General features: G+C 39.1%; 1 protein-coding gene and 2 non-coding genes across 3 annotated transcripts; 1 reads left to right on the top strand and 2 right to left on the bottom strand.

Annotated features, from left to right (window-relative positions):
• The first annotated feature begins 5,611 nt into the window (after nt 1-5,611).
• Nucleotides 5,612-16,232, top strand: LOC146483994 (cholesterol 7-desaturase nvd-like). Its single transcript, XM_085105317.1, has 4 exons — nt 5,612-6,624; nt 8,871-9,116; nt 10,854-11,027; nt 12,189-16,232. The coding sequence occupies exons 1-4, from the start codon at nt 5,833-5,835 to the stop codon at nt 12,348-12,350; spliced, it is 1,374 nt and encodes a 457-aa protein (XP_084961443.1). The 5' UTR covers nt 5,612-5,832; the 3' UTR covers nt 12,351-16,232.
• On the bottom strand, nt 8,016-8,088 carry Trnaa-agc (transfer RNA alanine (anticodon AGC)). Its single transcript has one exon. It is a non-coding gene; the product is annotated as a tRNA-Ala (tRNA).
• Trnaa-agc (transfer RNA alanine (anticodon AGC)) lies at nt 10,170-10,242 on the bottom strand. Its single transcript has one exon. It is a non-coding gene; the product is annotated as a tRNA-Ala (tRNA).
• Nucleotides 16,233-22,998: the final 6,766 nt, after the last annotated feature.

The following is a 22,998-nucleotide window of genomic DNA, read 5'->3' as shown; positions in this document are numbered from 1 at the left end:
TTATCCGTATCGTTTATTGTCAGTGTTAAGAAAATCCATCCTTTAAACTACTGTAGTTAACACAAAAATGGAGGTGACTGTAGAGCAATAAAACCACTTCAAATTGCCCCTGAAAACGCTGGAAATCGCATTTCAGAGGCCCTAAAATTAAAAATTTTCCGGGGAGCATGCCCCCGGACCCCCCTACGGGCTACCGCCTTCGGCGGGCGTTTATCTGAATCCCCCTTCGTCAAACCCTCTTGTTCTTCTTCCCCGACATCAATACGAAGGTGATTGGGACATGCTTTGCGTTGTCTCCACTCTCCGCATAGTCATAGACTGCGTAAAAAGATACCTTTATATCAGTAGGTGTTGTCCTTCTGCTGTTGGTTCGGGTGGCGAACAGCAAGTGTCGACGCTCGCAGACCTAAAAGTAAACGTCAAATTTACTCAATTTAACAAAACGAAAGTTATTCAAACTAGCCAAACTTGAGCAATATCAGTTATTTTTCGTAGAAATGTTAACTTTAAACCGATAGTGCGATCAAAGTCAAACATTTGTATTTCCGGACCAAGCAAACAGTTATTTAAGCGGTTTTACACCGTGAATAAGAAAGAATATAAAGTCAGTTACACTCCGGAAAATTACAAAGGCGTCGTTTTATCAGCTGAGCTATACAAGCTAGAAGAAGGCGAGAGTATTAGAAAAGTTGGACGCTTGTTACTTCACTTTTTGAACTAAGCAGCCACATATCATCGAGCAGAATAAGTTAGTTTAGGGGTGTTGTGTCAATATGCCGTGTATTAAATTTGAGGGGCGTTTTGACCTATTACCAGTCCCCGGCCGGCCCATTACTAGCGCGGACCTGACTAGAGTGCGAGATTCGAAAAAGGCAAGAAGCCTGAATTTTTTCCCTTTTCCTTCCCTCCCCCCCCCCCCCCCCCACCACCCCCCAGAATAAAATCCCCCAAAACTTCATTATTTTTCACATAAAACCCTAAACTGAAAAGATCTTTTCCGACCCTTTACCCTACTCCAATCGCTAATTTCGAACCCAAGAAAGTCTTACCACCTCAAGGCTGCCACTGATCAGTACCTGAGTGTCTCCCCTCCCCTTCCCCAGCTGGGTGTCCGATAAATCCATATGTTGGATCACTTCGAACAACCCTATTTTGAAGCTGCTGGAGTTATTTAGGTTGACCTTTGGCTACATAGTCCTAAACAAACTAGAAATCTAGATTAATAAAAACGATCAAATCAATGCTTCACACATAGTTAGCCTTTCCATTTGTGCCGTCTGATTGTGATTGGGCTTGATTGGACCGTCTGATTGCGGCGGGTCTGCCACAGGAATCCCGCGTAAAAAGATACTCGACGCGACCAAAACCCCATCTCGTACCCAGAGTCCTCAGGCTCTTTGGCCAGCGGTTGGTAACCGGGAGAGACTCTGGGGAACTAGCATTTATTACTGCAGGATTTCTGCGGCAAAACAATGCAAGCCGTTTCCATGGACTATAAGAAAACTGCAGTTTGATAAAATAAGTTTGATTTCTCTCAAATAAAGTCAAATTAAACTCACAGAGAAATAATGTGGTCTTTTCTCGTCATTTCTGCCAATACATGATTTCCTAAACAAACAGTTCTAATCTTTCAGTCTTCACAAAAGTATTTCCAATCGGTCTTGGTAACCAAGCGTTTATTTCGAAGCCAAGGCACGGCGGCTAAAGCGCTTGATGAGCCGCTTGACTCGCGCGCCAAGCGCCCTCGCCTCATGATTCGAAGCGGATGCTCGGTTACTAAGACAACACTGGCGGTATGGTTCTGAATGAAACAAGAAATTCATGGGGAGATCAGAAACTGCCAGAAAAGACAAAAGACTACTTCAGTCTAAGTAATTCAACTTTATGTGAGATAAATATAATCTTTATTTAGTCGAAACCCAATTGTCCTATAGCTTATGCCGTTACAGGGCAGCCAATCAAAAAAAATTAAAGTCTTACGAATTCTCCAGAGTCTCTCCTGGCGACCAACCGCTGGCCATGGGTACGAGATTGACCAAAACCTTGACGCGGTCTGCCCAGGGCATCCCGAGTAATTAAGCTGGGTGCCCGGAGGGGGGAGGGGGTACTCCCCTATATGGCCTATACGGGGAAGTGCCGCTGGATAGGGTATATCATTTCAAACGGGTCTGTCCTAATCAGTCTGGACCCGTCCTAGAGACGGCATGGCTGCAAGGCTGTCGTCGAGTATTTAGCAATACGTTTATCTGTATCTATTTAGCAGGTCATCAGTGAACATCGAAGAAGCAGTTATTTCAGTGAAGCCGAAAAGAATTAAGAAGTTCCCACCAGTTTAAGGAGTCTTTGAAATACAAAGTGATAGCCATTGTTGTCGAGTGGAGCGATTCAAGTCTGGAAATTTTAAAAGAGAAAACAGAGGAAGTCTCGTTTTCCGTGGATCATGGACACATAACATGTCATAATCCAGATAATCTATCTTGGCCGGCCGAATTCAAGAGCAGATGTTGAAATTTCCTCCTGTGAGGGCGACAATGAACTCATCGTCTATTTTTCAAGTTTGGCTGATTAGATCTCCTGTGAGATCCAACGTACAAGCAAGCAGGATCTTCGTTCACGGCTTTTGCAGTTTTTAAAATTTTCACTCCCCGGGGGTACTTGAACCTTGTTTGGGTATGAGGGGTGCCTCTGGCGGTTTGACCCTGTTTAGGTAAAAAATCTGTGTAGGAAAACGTACCCCATTTTAAGACCGCAATTAGATGCTGAAAACAACTGCGCTAATATCTAGTCGTGAAAATACAATACAAAATTTAATGACACTCCCTGAAAAGGGCATTTCAGTGACAAAGATTAATAATTAATGATAAGTGTAAATAATAATTAATAATCTAGTAAATTTGGAACCCTGTGTTATAATTGCGTCAAGTCCGAGCAACAACCGTGGACGATATAGCCTCCCACGCAGACGTTCTTAGGGGTTCGTCACGCGTTCCTGCCCCACGAAGTTCGTGGGGCAGGAACGCGTGACGAGCCCCTAAGAACGTCTGCGTGGGAGGCTATGGACGATAATCCTGCTGGTATACGTTGGATCAATTGTTGATCTGATCGGCTTAAGAAATACAAATGATAAAAGAAGCAGAGACCGATACAACGTAGAATTACGGTTCGGCTGGCCAAACCAGCCTTCTTCAGGTATAATGAAATTCTACATTAGGACACGCTTAGCTGACAAATATTTGCGCAATAGCGGAACTACGTTAAACTAAATTGATTGACAGTATAAAATATGAAGCAAATGAAATAATAATAACAAAGAATAAAAAATAATAAAAGGAAAAAAGCTAGTACATTTCTTCGCGAATATTAAGGCCATGTGGAGAAAGTGTTCTGCCTTTTGAGATTAAAAAGGCTTCCCTGGCCTTACGTATTGAGTCTCGGTTAGAGTAGACTTTTTCTATGGGGATTAATTGCATGTCGTTAGCGGTGTGGTTAGGAGCGGTGAGGAAGTGTTCTGCGGCTGTGGTGGGTTTAGATTTAGTGTTAGGGTTATCTATGGTGCGGGGGTGTTCATTTACTACACCTTCTTTTCCACTGGTGAAACGCGCCCTATCAAATCAAACCTGACCTGTGAAACTAAAAATATAATCTACATGATCCAATGTAACCGCTGTAATTTACAATACATAGGACTGAGACTAAACGACGCTTAAAAGACCGCTTTAATGAACCACCTATAACCACACCGCTAACGACATGCAATTAATCTCGACAGCCGGAAATACGTCTGCGTTCGCAGGCTAACGTTGTATCGGTCTCTGCTTCTTTTATCAGTTACCATCAATTTGAAATAATACACCCTTTTGCGCGTTAATTTTTGGAAGTACAGTAAATTTTCCTTAAATTCGCGTTAATCTTAATCGCGTTAAATTTCAAACTGACCTTCAGCGTTAATTTCCTATTAAAGGGCCGAGTGCGTTTGCTTGTGGTATATAGATCAAGGTCGTGCCGTGACGAAAATGCCAACATATCACTTTTTATCTTTCATCAGCAGTTCAGGCCTCATTTTTTTTTTCAGGCTTTCTTTTCGCAACTACTTAAGTTGCGTAGTAACTGCGAGGATCTTTCTTCTATTTGATCTTTCATACGCAGTTCAAAATATATGTTTCAAATATTTACATTTATTTATTCATCCTTTACGGGTATATTGCGAACTCACCATATGATCAGCTCCCAGTTGGCTTGATAGCTCAGTTGGTAGAGCACTACACCGCCATTGCAGAGGTCATGGGTTCAAATTTCGTTCAAGCCTGATTTTTTTCAGGCTGTCTTTTCGCAACCACTTAAGTTGCGTAGTAACTGCGAGGATTTTTCTTCTATTTGATCTTTGATCCGCAGTTCAAAATATTTGTTTCATATATTTACATTTGTTTATTCATGCTTCATGGGAAAATAACGAACTCACAAAATGACCAGCTCCTAGTTGGCTTGAGCAGAACACTGCACCAGCATCGCACAGGTCATGGGTTCGAATCCCGTTCAAGCCTGAATTTTTTTAAGGCTTTCTTTTCGAAACTGCTTAAGTTGCGTAGTAACTGCGAGAAGTTTTCTTCTATTTGATCTTTGATCCGCTGTTCATAATATTTGTTTCATATATTTACATTTATTTATTCATGCTTCATGGGTATATTACGAACTCACAAAATGACCCGCTCTCACTTTGCTTGAGTAGAGCACTGCACCGGCATCGCAGAGGTCATGGGTTCGAATTAATCCCGTTCAAACCTGAATTTTTTTCAATCTTTCTTTTCGAAACTGCTTAAGTTGCGTAGTAACTGCGAGGATCTTTCTTCTATTTGATATTTTATCCGCAGCTCAAAATACTTGTTTCGTATATTTACATTTATTTGTTCATGCTTCATGGGTATATACGAACTCGCAAAATGACCAGCTCCCAGTTGGCTTGAGTAGAGCACTGCACCAGCATCGCACAGGTCATGGGTTCGAATTAATCCCATTCAAGCCTGAATTTTTTTTTTTTTTTTTTTGGCTTTCTTTTTGCAACTGCTTAAGTTGCGTAGTAACTGCGAGGTTTTTTTTTTATTTGATCTTTGATCCGCTTTTCAAAATATTTGTTTCATATATTTACATTTATTTATTCTTGCTTCATGGGTATCAGCTACGAACTCACAAAATGATCAGCTCCCAGTTGGCTTGAGTAGAGCACTGCACCAGCATCGTAGAGGTCCCCCTTCAAGCCTGAATTTTTTTCAGGCTTTTTTTTTTCCCAGCTGCTTGATTATAAGTTGCGTAGTAACTGACAGGACTTTTCTACAGAATAAGGAGAGTAAACTGAGAGTGTCACCGATGTGTAATTCTTTATTTTTTTTATTTTTTTTTTGTACTTAGAACTTTGTACTAGAGACATGAAAAATTGTGTAATAGTAAAAGCACAATCCATGAGTATAATAACAGTGAAGGATAACGCAATGCACCACACCACACCTAGCATGTCATTCGTTTGTTTCTTAACACCTTTATTTTATTTATTATTTATTTTTTATTATTTTTTTTTGGGGGGGTTTTTATCGTGGTGGGGTTGTCGACCTTGTTGCGATTAGGTTGGATAAGTATGCACTGCCTTGGAACAGTTTGTAGCTTCTGAGCGGTTCTCGTTCAAGTGGATGACGTCAGTAATATCTATTTTTTAAAACAAATGTTTATGTTTTGACAGGCCTATTGTGTTAATGTACATTCAAATTGCGGCTGCACCAATCGCAGAGCGACATAAATAAGCTGTGAGTCTTCCAAGCTTTAGCTCGTTGCACCTTGCGAAACATGCGCTCAACACTGGCGTCCTCCAAAATTCTCTATTTTTCTCTCTTTTTAGCCGTTGTTGCGGCTGCTTCGCCAATGCTTCTAAAACTGCACTTTTCTGACTCAGTCTGGAGTGAAGCGTCGGGGCTGCTGGCGACGAAGATGCAAATTATAAATCCCTGGTTGATGGTAGCGGGAACTGTGCTCTTCGGTTACCTCTCACTGAAACTTTGGAAGTTGTTCTTTGTGCCGTTAGAAATGCAACGAAAGCTCCATGAAATTGGCTATATGTCAGAGGCAAAACGATCATTAAGGGACATAGCAAACGAAATTCGAAAGCGGAGACAATGCGGCGATGTACCACCTGTTTATCCCAATGGCTGGTTTCATGTGCTCGCATCTCGCGAACTTGCGGTTGAGGAAGTGAAATATGTTTCCATACTAGGCGAGCAGCTCGCAGTATTTAGAGGTTCTGACGGCGTGGTGCATATTGTGAACGCTTACTGTCCTCATCTGGGGGCTAATCTTGGAGTTGGAGGCAAAGTTATAGGAAACTGTTTGCAATGTCCATTCCATGGTTGGAAATTCCGAGGAGAAGACGGCAAGTGTGTAGAAATTCCCTACAGCAAGAACGTGCCTGATTTTGCAAAACTTAAATCTTGGCCGTGTTTAGAGAGGAACTGTACTATTTATTTGTGGTACCACGCAGAAGGGGTCGAACCTACGTGGACTCCAGATCACATTGAAGAGATCAAGAATGGACTGTGGACATACCGAGGCTATACACAACATGAAATTAATGCACATATTGAGGTAACCTATTTGTGATTAAGAGGTTAAAATTAACCCTTTCTTTTCATTTATAGCTTATTTTAAGTTCAGGCACTATTTGATTACGTTAACAGTAATACTCGCGCGAGGAGTAAAATTCCGCATTCTTGAAACTCTACCTGCTGTCGAGTTAACTTACGCCGTTATATTGCCACATTGAGACCCTGGTTATGGTCACGTACCGTCACGAGAGAGTGCTAATCTTCATAAGAAAATTTTACTCTTAATTTTCTTTGGTTAAGCATCTTTAATTTTTTTATCAGTTTATAATAAATCTGCGGGAGTGTTTTTTTTTTCTATCATTCCAAAGATCAATTGAATGTTTGGAGTTGTGGGGTGTGTTTTGTAATTGTAATACGTGCGTGTTTACATGTGATGCATATACAATTTTCGTAAAGTGTTCTAAAGCAAACCATTTTTGTTCGAAATATGCCGTAATGACAGTCATTGTTCATGCTACATGAATAAAATTTTTAATCTGGTTAACAAAATGTAACAAAACTGATGCGTGTATTTTTAAACAAGGATCGACAGAAACGAAAGTAAAGAAATCGGCCACGCTGACTTGACAAAGGCTATTTGACCTGTTTTCCGTTTACCATCATTTCCATAGCGACAGTTTACAATTATCCAAAGGTCACCTTTGGGAACAATATTATTTAATAGCAATGGTGTGATCTTTCACTGAAAACTAAATTAATGGCTCATAATATTTTATTTGTGCCTGTCCCGAGGGAAATCCCGATATTTTCCCGCTGGAATGATCAGCGGTAAACCGCGGGGAAAACAGGAACAAGTTATTCAAACATTCAGCAAAGCAGCCGGTTGTTTTTGAACAAGTTGAATAACTAAACAGCAAAGGTCAACAAAAACGTATACAAAAGAGAAACATTTGCAAAGTGTCCATGCCACCTACAGATAAGAGTAATTGAACTATTTCCTTTTCAGATCTATTTAAGCTTTTTCAGTTTGTTTAGTATCATATAAAGTTAAGCCTAATATGACCAATCCATTATAATTGTTATTAATAAGTACTTTCCTGCAGTATTTAGAATTCAAATAGAAGAAAGATCCTTGCAGTTACTACGCAACTTAAGTAGTTGCGAAAAGAAAGCCTGAAAAAAATTCAGGCTTAAATGAGATTTGAACCCATGACCTCTGCTATGCCAGTGCAGTGCTCTACCAACTGAGCTATCAAGCCAACTGGGAGCTGGTCATATTGTGAGTTTGTAATATACCCGTGAAGGATGAATAAATAAATGTAAATATATGAACATATATTTTGAACTGCGGATGAAGATCAAATAGAGGAAAGATCCTCACAGTTTCTAGGAAACTTAAGCAGTTGCAAAAAGAAGCCTGAAAAAAAATTCAGGCTTGAACAGGATTCGAACCCATGACCTCTGCGATGCTGGTGCAGTGCTCTACCAACTGAGCTATCAAGCCAATGATACAACTCACAATATGACCATGCAGCTCCCAGTTGTCTTGATAGCTCAGTTGGTAGAGCACTGCACTGGCATCGCAGAGGTCATGGGTTTGAATCCGGTTCAAGCCTGAATTTTTTTCAGGCTAATTCATTTCGCATTACTGCCTATGTTGCTTAAGTTGGGTAGTAACTGTGAGGATCTTTCTTCTATTTGAACTTTCATCTGCAGTTCAAAATATATTTTTCACATATTTACATATATTTATTCATCCTTCACGAGTATATCATCACGAACTCACAATATGACCAGCTCCCAGTTGGCTTGATAGCTCAGTTGGTAGAGCACTGCACCGGCATCGCAGAGGTCAATGGGTTCAAATACTGTTCAAGCCTTAATTTTTTTAGGCTTTCATGTCGCATTACTGCCTAATATGTTGCATAGCAACTGCAAGGATCTTTCTTCTATTTGATCTTTCATCCCCAGTTCAAAATACATGTTTCATATATTTACATTAGTTTAAGTATTTACAAACTTGTTTCCATAAGGATAAAACTTTAATATATTTTTTTTATGTTATTATGCCTGTATTATAATTTTTGTTAAAATATTATCGATATCACAAGTGCCAAAACCACGTGTTACGTACAGTCCAAGATCGTTCCTTACTGAAACATTAGTTTTCAAATAACTGTTTTTTATGCAAAAAGTATCCTTACATTTTAGACATTTTACTGGTTCCTACATTAATAAAATTATAGCCTTACAACGTTTTATTCTTATTTATCTGAACCAATCAAGGAAATTCCCGAGAATGGTTCCGATATAAACCACCTTGATCACCTTCATGGGCCGCCGATATTGACAGGGGCTGATCTGAGGTACAACGTTTCAGACTGGTGCCATGTTGCAAAACATGGATGGGATGCTGAGTGGAACCCACTGGAAGATGAAGACAAACATGTAGGCATCTTGAAGCTGACGCACACCTTGTTTCTGTTTGGACACAAAGTACCATATACAGACTTCCATGTAACAGCCAGGCAGGTTTGTATTAAGGTTCATGACATTTCCAGCGTGAGATTGTGACATTGAATGATAAATTTAATTGATTTCTTACAATTTTGCATGAGAGCCTAATAAGTTCATTTTATAAGTCAGCCTTTTTATTGACAAGAACATTTAGTTTGGGAATTTAAGGCAAAATTTTAAGAACAAATGAAGGGCAAAACAAAGGCTGAGATCTAGTTAATGAAGTTTCCATACATTGCAATCATGTTATGATAAAGATAAAAAATTTTGACATGCCAATCGTAATCGGCTATATGTTCTGACATTTTGAGGTTTACTGACTGGCAATTTTTAAAATAAAGTTTGAGTTTTCTGGGCAAATTCGAGCCAAGGGAAAATAAAATATTCTATAATAAGTTCTAAAATTAATTAAGAAGGTAGTTGGTGTTATCCAAGTTTGAGTTATCTGATAGTAAATTCCAAAAAATAAGGGCAAATACAGGGGAAATTGGATTTTGTTATAGTAAGTGGAAGTTCAAGTTTAACCAAATTTGAGTTAGCTGGGTTCTATTGTATATCACATGTCTCTCTCCTGGAAAGAAATTCAAAATTAATCAAGGTAAATGCACAAACAGGTTCAGCAATAATTGATGCTGAAAATGTTGTTAAATTATATTCAGCACAAGGTTTATGTTATAAAAAGGTGATTATAAATGTTGTTCACGATGTGAAAGGGTTGCTCACAAAGTAAAAAGTTTCCTAAACTTTGAAAAGTTCTCAATAAGTGACTTGCGCACAGCTGTACCTAAATGTATCCCCCGCCGCCCCACCACCAAAATGAAAAAAAAAATAATGGAATTGTATTAGCTGGTAAATCAAACACTCAGGAAGAGTGTTTCATCCAAGTCCCAAAAACCAAGAAGAATTCGATTGAAATACTATGCACAGCCAATTGTTTTTTTAAAACCCTAAGTAAATCTTGGAGAGATTCAAAGTAAAAGTTCACTAAAGTTTATTTTATTTGAATAGAAGAAAAGGTTCTCGCAGTTATATACGCAGCCAGACTGTTGTCAAAACCTGTAAAAATTCTGGCTTGAACGGGATTTGAACCCATGACCTCTGCGATGCTGGTGCAGTGCTTTACCAACTGAGCTATCAAGCCAACTGGGAGCTGGTCATGTTCTGAGTTCATAATATACCCGTGAAGAATAATTGAATATGAATATATATATATGTAAGGTTAAGGTTTTTCGCCACAGTCTGGTTGCGTATATAAATGCGAGAACCTTTTCTTCTCTTTAATCTTTCATCTGCAGTGCATAGACATGTTACACATGTTACACATATATTTATGATATTTATTCAATAAGATCACATTTCCAAACTTCCTTCACAATTATAGTGGTGGTTTCCTTTGCTTTCTCGTCATGAATTATTAATAAGTTTGAGAATGTTCATTCATCCACCTTAACATTTGCATAAACCATCCCCACATTAGGCTCGATTTCCGCCGCTCCCTTTGGTCCGGCTTTCCACTAGAGGTTATTGAAAATTCCAAAGGGGTGGGGGGGGGGGGGGGGAATCTTTAGAGCCTTAGTTTTAAAGGAAAGTATTAGCCAAGCTCAATTTGGAATTTTCAGTCGAGGGATGGGTGGGGGTTGATACACCTGTAGACAAGAAACTCTCTGGACTCAGAAGGCCGGTATGGATTTTTCTGGAATTATAGGTCACACTGCCATCTTTATGTAAAATAATTTTATTGTTTCATTTTAGACTGGCCCTGGTCTTGTTTTTATGAAGTTTAAAAGTGCCTTGGGCGATGGGATTTTCCTTCATTCCCTAACACCAAAAGAACCTCTGCTTCAAACAATGCGTCACCATGTGTATGCATCCTGGACTGTCCCAACAGTTGTGGCCAAGCTTCTCCTTTATTCAGAAGCTATACAGGTATGTGGTGCCAAACTTGTGAGCTGTTCTAGTGCATTTTGGTCGAACAGAAGTACAGGGAAAGGGAAAACTTTACTTCAACTGATTACTGAGCCACCTAGTAAATAATATTAAATTATTAACCTAAAGAAAAAGGTATCTTTTAATTAAAAATTTTAAATTTCACTGTAAGTACTAGTGATAATTTGCTAAATTTGCCTGCATCGCAGATTTTTCAAATTTGTCACGTGCTGTGATTTAATTTTTTAAAAAAAATACTGTCTCCTCTTTTTCTTTTAGTTAAACTGCATTGGAAATCAACTTTGATGATGTTTTACCATCTGTAAACAGATAACAATTGTCAATTTTTTGGTTCTGTTTTCTTGAAAATGTAGTCAGATGAGAGGTCACATGTTATCAGTACATAACTGTTGTTTAATTTACTTTTAACCCATTAAGCCCAAATATCAACATGTCTGTCTGCACATATTTTTAGGCACTTTATTCCATATCAGATATTTCCAATTGATCTGGATGAGAGAATTTGTTAAAATATATTTGATCAGATCTGAAGTATTACTTTTCAAAAAAATTAGTTTTATTTTAATAAATTTAAGCCGCCGTTACACGTTGAAACTTTTAGTTGAAACTTGTGTGCAACGGCGCTGCGAAACAGTTTCATGAAGTGGTGTTACACGGTGAAACTCTTGTTTTTTCACCACTGTGACCGTTGCAAACCGTTGCAGAAGTAGAAAGCGGTTCTACTTTTCGTGAAACTTGTCTCACAACGGAAGTTCGAAAAAGTTTCACGAAACCAACCATGTTACACGGTGCAACGCCTGCTGAAACTTGTTTCGCAGCGCCGTTGCACACAAGTTTCAGCTAAAAGTTTCAACGTGTAACGGCGGCTTTAGTACTCAAACAGTTGAATTAAATTATTGACTCATCACTCACATGCTTGCACTCACTCACTCACTCACTCAATTCTCTTTTTTGTTCTGATTTCTACAATAAAATGGGTATTGTAACTGGTCATCCAGATCCCTAAAATTAATAATTATAGAATTTCTGCATAATTTTTTCCATTGACCTAATAGTGTTGACACTGACTTGTTATCCTTTTTGTTAATTATGTTTCATTTTGAATATCTGTGATGTATATTTCCTTTCTCTTAATACTAGGTTGAACGTGACATCATGATATGGAACCATAAGACCTATGTTTCAAGGCCGCTGTTAGTGAAAGAAGATCATTTAATTAGGAAGCATCGACGATGGTACTCTCAGTTCTTCTCTGAGAACAGTCCTCGCCTCACAATGAAAAAAGAGACGTTGGACTGGTGATGTCAAACTATGAACTTGCTTTTTTTCTAGTAGTTCCTCAATTTTTAGATGCTTTCATTGGCCAGTTGCTATGCATAATTATAATTATTTGACATGCCCAAACATTATTAAAATTTTTAGAAGTTTACATTTTCCAAAATAGCAATTTTGAGACACACTTACTCTTAAGGATGCTTTTAGGATGCCATAGGCCCCATCTTTTATCCTTGGTGGAACATATTCTCAATTCAACACCCCAGGCAGTTATTGAAGAAAATACAGTACCTGGAATTTATGAGCGTAAGGCCAAGTTAGTTTGCCTAAATTACTGAACTCAATTTTTAGGGTAATTTTAAATGCACAAAAGTCAAGTTTAAAATATACAAAAAAAAATTCTTCAATAGTATAGTGTGAGGGTAAGCAAATTATATACAATGTATGGTCACTTAACTGATAAAATATTTTTTCAAAAAATTTTTAATATGGCCTGTAAATCATCACTTAGGATCATTTTCCACCAGAATTCTCAATCCTGGAGACTCGTTCCCAGACCACAATGCACTTTTAGTGGGCTTGGGGCTGAGTTGTGTGCATCTTCCCAATCAGCTTAATGGCTGACATTACATTGGACCATGCACCAAGGGCAACTGAGGATGACGCTGGTAATTAATTATTATTAAATTCTCAGCCTCGGATATTGCATTTCTAGCGTTCTGATTGGTTCACTAAATCTCGGTTATCAGCTCATATACCGTAGTTTGACCTTATATGGAAAACGAAAGCCCCAGGTGTTGCTAAGCTAAATTTTTTTTTCGGCAGGAAGCAAAGGTTTCTTCGGAAAAATGTAGAAAAAAAAAGGAAAAGAAAGAAATACCAAACAATGCCATCTCAATAAAACAACAATAAAAGCCACAAAGTTTGGTATGACACTATTTAATGGTACGTATCTCTGAAGTTTCCTTTAAAATCTTCAAAATTGCAAGATTTTACGATTTTTTAGATCACATAACAACAACAATAATAACCGGTTACCTTAACAAATTTCAGGATGGCTTGCAAATCCTGGCGGTAAGAGGTTAAAGCCAATCGACGAAATTTCTCAGGAAGAGCTTCATGCCAGCCTTTATGTTTTTACGAATTTACGAGGACTTCAGATGGTTCATCTATGAAATCCGTACGAGCGGCGGCCATAATGTTCGTTTCCGTCGCTCGGCACCACTCAGCAAAACATTTGCACTTATGTTCATGTGCAGCTCTTACGCTTCTCAAATAAGCTTGAAGTTTAAAAACCTGCACTGAAAGCGTGTCTCAGTGAGGTTCTACCTCGTACACTTGGACTTCCCTGAAGTGTTTTAAATCGTCCGCGAGGAATTCAGTTCAGCGTGAAAAAAGCCGTCCTTGCCCTGATCTCGGCACCACACAGCAGAACATTTGCTCAACTGTGCACAACTATTACGCTTCCCGATGAGCTGGAACTTCAAAAGCACTCGAATGCTAGTCTCAGAAAGGTTATAATCCGTCCATTTAAACGTTTCTTGAATTCTAGATGTCCGACTGTGTCCGATTTTCTTCGCTTTCGATTTTTCATTCAACTCCGTTTGCAAAGCGCTGCGCGTGTCATGTGATCATTAGGTTTCGCGCGCTTTGGTCGGAGGTTGCCTCAACATCCGTTCGTTTAAATTTGAAAGAAATTTTTTTTAAATATAAAAATTCAGTAAACTTCAACAGCAATGTCCAAACGCTGAGAATTTAATAAAACAATTATTCCATTCGCGCTTGTTGGATATGAGATTAGTTATAGCCAACTCGGCACTTCGCGCCTCGTTGGCTATTTACCATCTCATATCCAACGTGCGCTCATGGAATAATTGTTAATTATTCCAAGAGCACGTGTTGGATATGAGGTGATAGATTGCCAATGAGGGACATAGAATTAATGCTAGATCTTGCTGATTGCGCTTTGCACGAACAACCAGAAAACAATTTAATAATTGCTATTCTTTTTGGGCATGGTATGATGACTGATATACCAAGGACACCAAGTCAATCAAAACTCTGGAATTGCGTGACCCAATGATCATATTTTTAATAGTAATATAATTGTGGTTGACATCAGTAGGAAAAAATATTATTAGTTAGGTTTTGAAGTTCAGAGTTTCCATGTTTTTACCAAATGTGTAGTATGTAAGATCCATGCTTGGGTTGACTTAACTTTTGTTTCATGTTGTTGTTGTTGTTGTTTTTTTTTCTAAGGGTTTTCTCCGGGTGCTTTAATTTTCTTGCTGACAGTTAAATATGAGCTTCAGCCAAGTTTACACGGGTACTTTCTGATTCTTTCAAATTTTCTCCAATATTTGCGTCAGGTGATGTAACGTGTTCCTATTTCTTTAAGGAAGCAAGTTTAAAAGTAATCAGTTGATAACCTCATGCAGAGTTTTGACGGTTGCTAAATTTTACACCAAGCACTGCTGCTGGAAACATACATCTGAAGGCTTTATTGTTGATAATATCTAGTATTAGTTTATCAAATTCTAAGCTAAGTAAACTCCTTAAACTGCATGATTGGAGTTTGCTGGCAAGGTCATCAGCCTTGCAGAAAGAATAAAAAGCTCTGGCTTTTTAACATTGGCGAATTTTGCCAAGGAATCATGGGTGGGCCAAAGAGCTTCACTCCATTTCCGACCAAAATCAAAGTTACCCCTAAAATTCCCACCACTTTTCCATACTTGAATAATTTATTTACGTGGTCGATATCTCCGTTTAAGTTTAATTTAAGATTACTGTGCAGTGAAAAGTGTGGCACATAAAATTTTCAGGGTTAATGTAACTTATAGGGGTATGGTATGGGGAGTGGACAATGCAAACCTTCCTAGAGCCTGCATAGCTGGTGGTATTGACCCTGCACATGAAATATAAAGTTTTGTTGGCAGAGTCACTACGAGTGGTGTAAGCCAAGACAACAAACATTGTTGGCTGCGAGAAAATACCAAATCATCTTTTCTCCATTCCCCTCGCGGCTTTGCTGCATGTTCACCCACTTTCATCTTCAGCCAACATCTCACCAGCTGTGTAGGCTACCCTCCCCCCACTTCCTCCCCAAGAATGGCAATTTTGTCAAATATTTGCAACTTCATGTTATCCAGTTGCTTACCAAAATATTAGCTCCCCTTCAATTCTCGGATAAAATTCTTCCAATCTTCCCACAGAAATGTGCGTTTTTTGTGTCTGCGCACTATATTATTGTGAAATCCAACCAAGTTTGAAAATTTATGCAAAAATTTCCTCTAATAACAACCAAAGATAAGCCCTTAGCTAGGCAAGTCTAGAAAATTCTTTTGAAGTAGTGTAAGCCCAGGGCTTATAGTTTTGTGCTTAGGTTGTGCAAGTTGTCTCTATAACTATTTTATCTTTCTGTCAGCAAATATTTTTAAATGGAAAAAAAACAAAACAAGTAAGCAAGTGGTTTTATTTCTGTGTGAAGTTAATGCTCTAGATATAGAGTTCGTTTTTAGGAGGTGCTATTGTTATTGCCAAGTTTAATTTATAAATGTAAGGCAATATAAACACAAAATAAAATTTATATTTGTAATGTATTACTAACGAGACATGGTACATAGTAACATTTATAGAGAGATTTACCTTTAATAACGCAAACGGCAGAATTGACCACGTGACCATGTTTACCTACATTTGCCGCTCACTGCTTTCAGTTTCTCAGTAAAATTGAGTAGTTTTGCGTTAGCATCAAAGGCCAGAATTTCCACTTTCCTTATCTATGCACCCATTTTTCAAGAAAACATAAGCTCGAATCTCAGGTTTGCCGTTTGCCATAACGCTATTATTTGTTTGTGTGAACTAAAATATTTCAACACTTGTGTTCAATAAAGCAAGCAGACTTCTGTAGTCTTGTTGTAATCAACTTTGAGCTTTTAGTAAGATTTTTAGACATTTTCTTTATTAGTAAACACGCGGACAATAATTTTCAACTCCACATGAACTTCTGAATGAGTGAATGACCATCGCAATGATTTACGCAATTTACTCAAGTTGCGAAAAGAAAGCCTGAAAACAATTCTGGCTTGCGAACCCATGGCCTGATGCTGTTGCAGTGCTCTACCAACTGAGCGATGAGGGAGTCTCATTTTTTTGATGCGCAGGTCTGGTCTGGTAAGACCCGGTTCAGACGTCGAACCACGTATGCCAAACCTAATACAAAAACAGTTGCTTTTGCACATTTAACATTCGGATCGGGTCGTGTAAAGTTCGACGTTTGAACCGGGCCTGGCTCATTCTCAACACAAAGGCAGGTTATATCCTCCAAACTTTGTGTTCATGTGTTTTGTTTTGTTTTGTCTTGTCTTTTTTGGTCAACAGTATCTGACTTAGAAACACCTTTCTTACCTTTTGTCCGTAAACCAAACCTGAATAGTCCAAGTCCAGTGAATTGGTTTCTTTTTTTCTCCTTTGAAATTTGATTTGGTGAAAAAAAAAAACTAAAACAAACTAATTAAAGACAAAAAACAACAACAACAACAAACGCATCTAATATACATCCTAGTGGGTTCAGCAGTACCTGTTAAAGTGTTTCATGCCTTCAGGTTCTCTGAAACACGCAATGAAACAAACAGGAATGTTAACGTACAACGACAGATCAGGAGAAAGTAGAAGGTTATTGAGTGGTAAGTTGTATTTTCCCGATAAGTTTCTGAATTGCAACCTGAGGACGGGTTCACGGAGCCCTGCCAAGTTTATATGTATCCTAAGCCAGAGTGTTGTTCCACAGTTGATAATAGCCTGCTGTTATGCAAACAAGAGAGGTTGACTGAATCACCGAAAGCAGCCAAGTGACCTCGGAGAAAAAAATTTGCGCGAAATCATCATTTTAACACACGATCCATCAAGCAAAAAAAAACTCATTAATCAGTTCTCCAATAATGCTGTTAAATTTTAACGGAATCGGCTTCCAAACGGCTAAGATTACCCTACCAAATTCTTTCCCCGTTGTTTGACTCCGCTGTGAATCCACAGCTTTCACAGTTCAGCCATCGCACTGGACTGTCCCGTTCAAGATCTAGTGGGGAGCTAACGATGACCACAAGGATCTGGAATAGTCTGTCCCTGCTGACAAGGTCGAACATAGTCCTTTCTCAGAACTCCCTCTTCCTTCGCCCTGCATAGGGTGTGGCGGGAGAAGAGATAGTCCTTTCTCAGAACTCCTTCTTCCTGCACACGCCACTTCCTATGCAAGGCGGAGGAAGAGGGAGTTCAGCTGAGAGCGAGAGAGCTGAGACAGGACTAGGTCGTGGTGAGATAAATGTAGATGTAGGAGCGTATCAGTCTCTCAAGTCTTCGTGAACAACGATTAGCAAAAATATTGTCCACTGTTTTCAAGTTATTAGCCAGCAATGCAGGACCATCAAGCTTGCGTGATCTTACTGTAAGGCGCTCCACTTATAACCTTAGGGGCACCACAATACTGGATCTTCCAAAAGTAAAATCAGCAACAATTGCCATGAGATCATGGACTGATACGCTGCATCGAAATTGTGAAACGCTGCACCGGACGAGTCTCGAAAGATACAAACATACGCTACTTTTAAAAACAATTTAAAAAGATTAGATCTCACGGGACTCTGAATCCGATGTAGGATCTATCCTTGACTGATGTTTACTGCTTTTAATGATCGCATTTTTTTGTACGTTCTTCTTGGTGACAACATTGTTAAATTCTTATATTTTAATTTTAGCTAATTCTTAACCTTAATTTATTGAAATTTATATGCCTTCAAAAGGCTCTTATAATTTCTTTTTTCTTTTTTTTTTTTCCGTGGCGTACCTGTAAACTAGCTTTTACAGCTAAGCGTACTGACCTCATTAAATATATTGATTGATTGATTGATTGATTGATTGATTGATTGATTGATTGATTGATTGAATGAAAGCCGACCTACAAGGGCATCTGCTGTTCCCTGAGATCGCGGTATGGCTCAGGATGGACACGCTCAACTACTCTCTGAAGCCCAAAAAGGATGGTTCGTTGTGAAGAGCTTGGCGACAATGCTTAGGAGAGAAATGTCTCTGTATATTTAGTTACTCCTGTCTCCTTTGTTCTTGTACACGCTGCCTTTTTGTGCGTTTCCCAAGTCACGAGAAACACTACCTTACCTCCAGCACCAACAAAGGACTTCACGCAGAGGGGCAGTAGTCTCGGGAAAGATGCACTGATGGCGTGACTTAAAGTATTGCATCATAGAATATTAACTAAGAAATTAAATAAATGAATAATGTCACGAAAGATATCGCAAGTAACGAGAGCAAAATATTAAATTAGGGAAAAGGGCAGATTGCACAATTGTACAATAAAATCTGCAATTCCACAGTGACAAACCGATGAGTGGTGCCGAATCACTTGTAGACCTTGATCAGCAAATTATTTCAAATACAAAATATTGACAGCAGACTGACCCTAACCCTAACCCTAACCCAAATTGTCATTATGTTCGCACAATTGGTTTTTTTTTTTGTAATTTTTCTCATATTTTAAAGAATTTTTTTAACTTTAATTTTGAGATTTTAGGTCACCATCTCGGAATTTTGTGAATGACGTCATCACTTCATTGTGTAAATAATTAAGAAATATTTCAAATGGTTAGAATGTTCATGGTCAAAGCTTTCTACTGATGGTAGTTGTTTTGCTTAGTAATAAAATGAGAATTTTTTACAGATTTTTATAAATGAGACGTTTTTGGCTAATAAGTTATGCATAAACATTTTAACTATTCATAAACCAAAAGTGAGGGCAATTCAGACCTGCTGGAACGAATGGATCAGCGAACTTTCTTAGCATGTCACGTGCCAAGACTGTGACAGATCTTAGTGTAGTTTTCAAATATTTAAAGCCCATGACCTTGTCAATCAAATGATGTAAGTTGCAATGCCTGAAATGTTTATTACAGGGAGTTATGACAACCTTGCCAACCCTCTATGAAAAACGCTGAAACTTAGCCAACATCGCACTCTCAAGCTAGAGAGACCTCTAAGGAGCTTGCTTTTCGTAGAATAATCTGTCTAGTAACTTTAATATCTATTTTGTTATCATATGTCAAGATTTTCAAGCCGTTGATTGAGGCCTTTTGGCGTAAAAAAAATTATTTGATGACACAGAACCTTTTTACTGCACTACTGAAAAATTTACTCAGTTCTTTTCAGTTTGTTATTACTCAGCAAGAATGCAGGGTTAAGTAGAATTCTCTTGCTAACACCATTTAATATTCTCTTGTCCTTGTTATGATGCAAAAATATTTTGAGAAAAATGAATTGTTAGTTTCTTATAAATTTAATTTTTGACCTCATGTTTATTAACATTATGGAGTCGTTTCCTTGGAAGATTGACACATTACGTCACAGTCAATTTGGAAGTATTTGACATTTAGATACTGTGACATGAAAGCTCGGATGTGGGGAACACGCGAGCTGAAATAATGCGAGCTGCGAACAAAAGATAAATAAATTAAAAAAAAATCGAGAAATAAAATTTACGCGAATTGATGTATCATCCTCGAAATACTCACGAGGAGAGCGCGAAGTTTCATTGTAAATCCTGCTTTGCGGATGTGCTCGACATCTTCATCGGAAAGTTTAATCCATGGCAATGTCAGTTCTTCACCATTCCATGGCGTCAAATATTGACTTCGTAATGGTTTTTGACGGACACAATCTTTGTTGATCCAAAATCGGAAATTTCTGTTTTAAAATTGGTTGGTCTCTATCTCTCGGTTTCCAGAGAGCTGTTGCCTCGATATGAAGCTCACCTTCGGAAATTGCTTTAAAGCATGACAGACAATGTGCATCCTTCCCTGATGGTTTTCGCTTTAAATGCCACGTAGGCCGTGGTTTGCTTCCAATTAGGTTTCTGCAATACTTTTCCGGAAGACTGTCTGGTGCTTTTAACAAAATAGACGACACTTCAGCCTCAGTAAGAGCTATTTGCTTATTATTATTCATTTTTTATTTATTTAATTTTTTTTTCTCGCAGCTCGCAGCTCGCAGCGCGCAGCTTGCAGATGTGAGCTCGCAAAATCCCCGGCCCGTGAAAGCTCCAGGTCTTAGCTTTTTAACGATGTGTTTCTTGTTGTTCAAACATGAATGTGAATTATTTTATTAATTTTGAAAGATTGTCTTCATTTATATCTCACTTGTCCATTAGGCATTAGTTGCCCTCACATTAAAAACCTTCCAGCCCTCAGACCCATTTTAGGGTTAAGGAACACTTTAGCGTGTAGAACATGCAGATACTACTAAACAATACTCAAACTAAGAATCATACAATTTGGCCCAAACATGAACACTGTACTCAGCCATTGTTTTCCACCTGGGAAAGTGAGGGCAATTCAGACCTAGTCACATGACCCGTTAAAGTAACAATTTGCAATCGATGATTGTAAAATGATTAATTACGGCTAGTACAACCCTAACGATCATGCCTTAAGCTTTCTAACGATGCCTTGTTTGTCTCTGAGGATTAAAACCTCGATTTTTAAAATTTTTTTGGTTACTGTTAGGTTAACCCTAACACAGACACTAACCTTTCATGACACATACATGACGTCCTCTTTCTACCAAGTCGTCTTTGGGTGAGTACTCTTGTTTTTGGCTCCGTAATTTGCACCATTTCTACCCTTCTAAAGGCTAGGTACACGCAATTTAACTATCAGATAAGGTTTATAAGGTTATAGAGCAACTCCGGATGATATTTGTTTTCCGTTGCTTTTGCGCAGTCTCCAATTAAGTTAAGGGTGCGCTCAGGTGTTTCTACCACGCTTGCTTTTGAGGGTGTTTAGTAGTTTTGAAGGCGTTTCGTACTCCCTGAGATTCTAATACTGCATTAGTCGGTTAAATGTTGGTCCAATAAATCATTTGGTACTTGTTTTCTGTCACTTGGATCAGGCATTAATGAGTTATGACGTCATTTAACGTAAAAATTGATACCGTAATATGAGCTAGTGGTTTGTAATGGAAACTCAGACAAAGAGTGATTAATGTAGCCCTCTAAATGGGCTAACTATATCGAAAATTTGATTAAGAATGGTTTTATTCTATTAGAGTTATTAACGGTTAACGTTTTTTCCAATATGGCGGACGCAAAAGTCGGTTTCATTCCTCTCCTCGGTCATTTTTTTATTAAATCGAGGCTAGTCTTTAACCCTTCATAACTCGAAGGGGATTTAACCGTTTGAGGTCATAAAGTTAGGGTTAGGGTCATGGGGTCATAGTTCATAGGTCACAGGGTCCTAGGGTTAGGGTTGTGGTTGAACTATGACCCTTGACCTCTCCGCGATAATACAGTCTAATCGCTTCAACTTGTTGACGTCTTCAAATTTCTGTAGTTTGTAGTAATGTATGGTAGGACATTTAGTCCTATTGTTAGCGTGAACTAGGTTGTGCATTTTTCTGAAAAAACGGAAAGGAGATAGAGCTATTCAAATATTTGGTCTGAATTGCCCTCAATTTGGCATGGTGTAGACAAGGGTCTGAATTGCCCTCAGTTTGGTGTGAATTGCCCTCACTTTGGCATAGTGAAGACAAGGGTTAGCATTTAAGGTGAAGTAAGTTTTAGGGACTTTAGGACACCCCCTGAGGGGTAGGGGGTGGGGACGATCAATAAAACCCGTAGTACCTAATCGCGTTGATCAAATATCCCTTCCAGTGGAAAACTATCTTTTCAAGTTACCAAAAATGGAAGATTATACCGAAGTAGCACAAGTCTGCACAAGTCTGTTGGCGGAGCTGCATCACTTCACAAACTTCCTGCAGGACTGTAAATCCAAGATCCGAGAATATGACAGGAGGCAGAGGCAGAGGGATTGCCAAGATAGTGAGGAGGAACTGGACGACCCGACCCATGACCCTAAGGAGAGCTCGGGCGAGGAATCGGACAGCAGCCAGGGCGATGAAGATGATGAGGACGTTAGCCCTAAAGAGGAGATCCCTCGAGCTACCACCAAGGCTGTAAAAAGAACATCCACCCCCCAGTCCAGTGTCCCTAAACCATCGGTGAAAAGACAAAAGGTGAGTGCTGACTCTCGCGCAGCCACAGAAGAGGCAACGGTAAAAGAAGAGACCAAGGGTGAGGGTAAGCGCTCACATCACGCTAAACGAATCTGCCCGGTGTGTAACAAACAAGAGGGCAATCTTCGCAGGCACCTACAGAGTCATGCCCGGAAGGGCTTGATTGAAGAGTCAGCGGTGGAGACCATCCTCAGTGTGGCAGTTAGAAAGGGAAAGAGGAGAGGTCCGAGGCGAAAGACAGAAGGAGCAGTCAGAAAGGGCCTGCGAATGGAGTGGTGTCCCTTCCCAGGCTGTGATTTTGTAACACACAATCCAAGGAGCCACCTCACCCACAAACATCGCCTAAAACAGGGTACCCTTCTGGAACAATGCACGAACATGGCTAAAGTCTATGCGGGGCAGCAGGAGGTAGAGGAGGTGAAATCATATATTCACACTCACAAGAGGAAGACTAAACATCGATTGGGCACGTCATCCACCGCTACAGCTACGTCAAGTGCCACATCCACCATCACAGCCACTTCCCATACCACCTCCACCTCTAGCGGTGAAAGGTCACCAGCACGGTATGCAGCAACACCAGCCCTTCGGGTTAGGATAA

Source organism: Pavona decussata, unplaced genomic scaffold (assembly GCF_977016875.1).
Source record: "Pavona decussata unplaced genomic scaffold, jaPavDecu1.1 SCAFFOLD_37, whole genome shotgun sequence".
In the NCBI taxonomy this organism is placed as follows: domain Eukaryota; kingdom Metazoa; phylum Cnidaria; class Anthozoa; order Scleractinia; family Agariciidae; genus Pavona; species Pavona decussata.
This window is presented reverse-complemented; position numbering and strand designations above follow the sequence as displayed.

Bases quoted from the DNA above. Each gene is read 5' to 3' on its own strand.
- LOC146483994 (XM_085105317.1), top strand. From the start codon at position 5,833: ATGCGCTCAACACTGGCGTCCTCCAAAATTCTCTATTTTTCTCTCTTT. The intron at 6,625-8,870 runs GTAACCTATTTG...GAACCAATCAAG, and splicing joins AAATTAATGCACATATTGAG to GAAATTCCCGAGAATGGTTC. The intron at 11,028-12,188 runs GTATGTGGTGCC...TCTTAATACTAG, and splicing joins TTTATTCAGAAGCTATACAG to GTTGAACGTGACATCATGAT.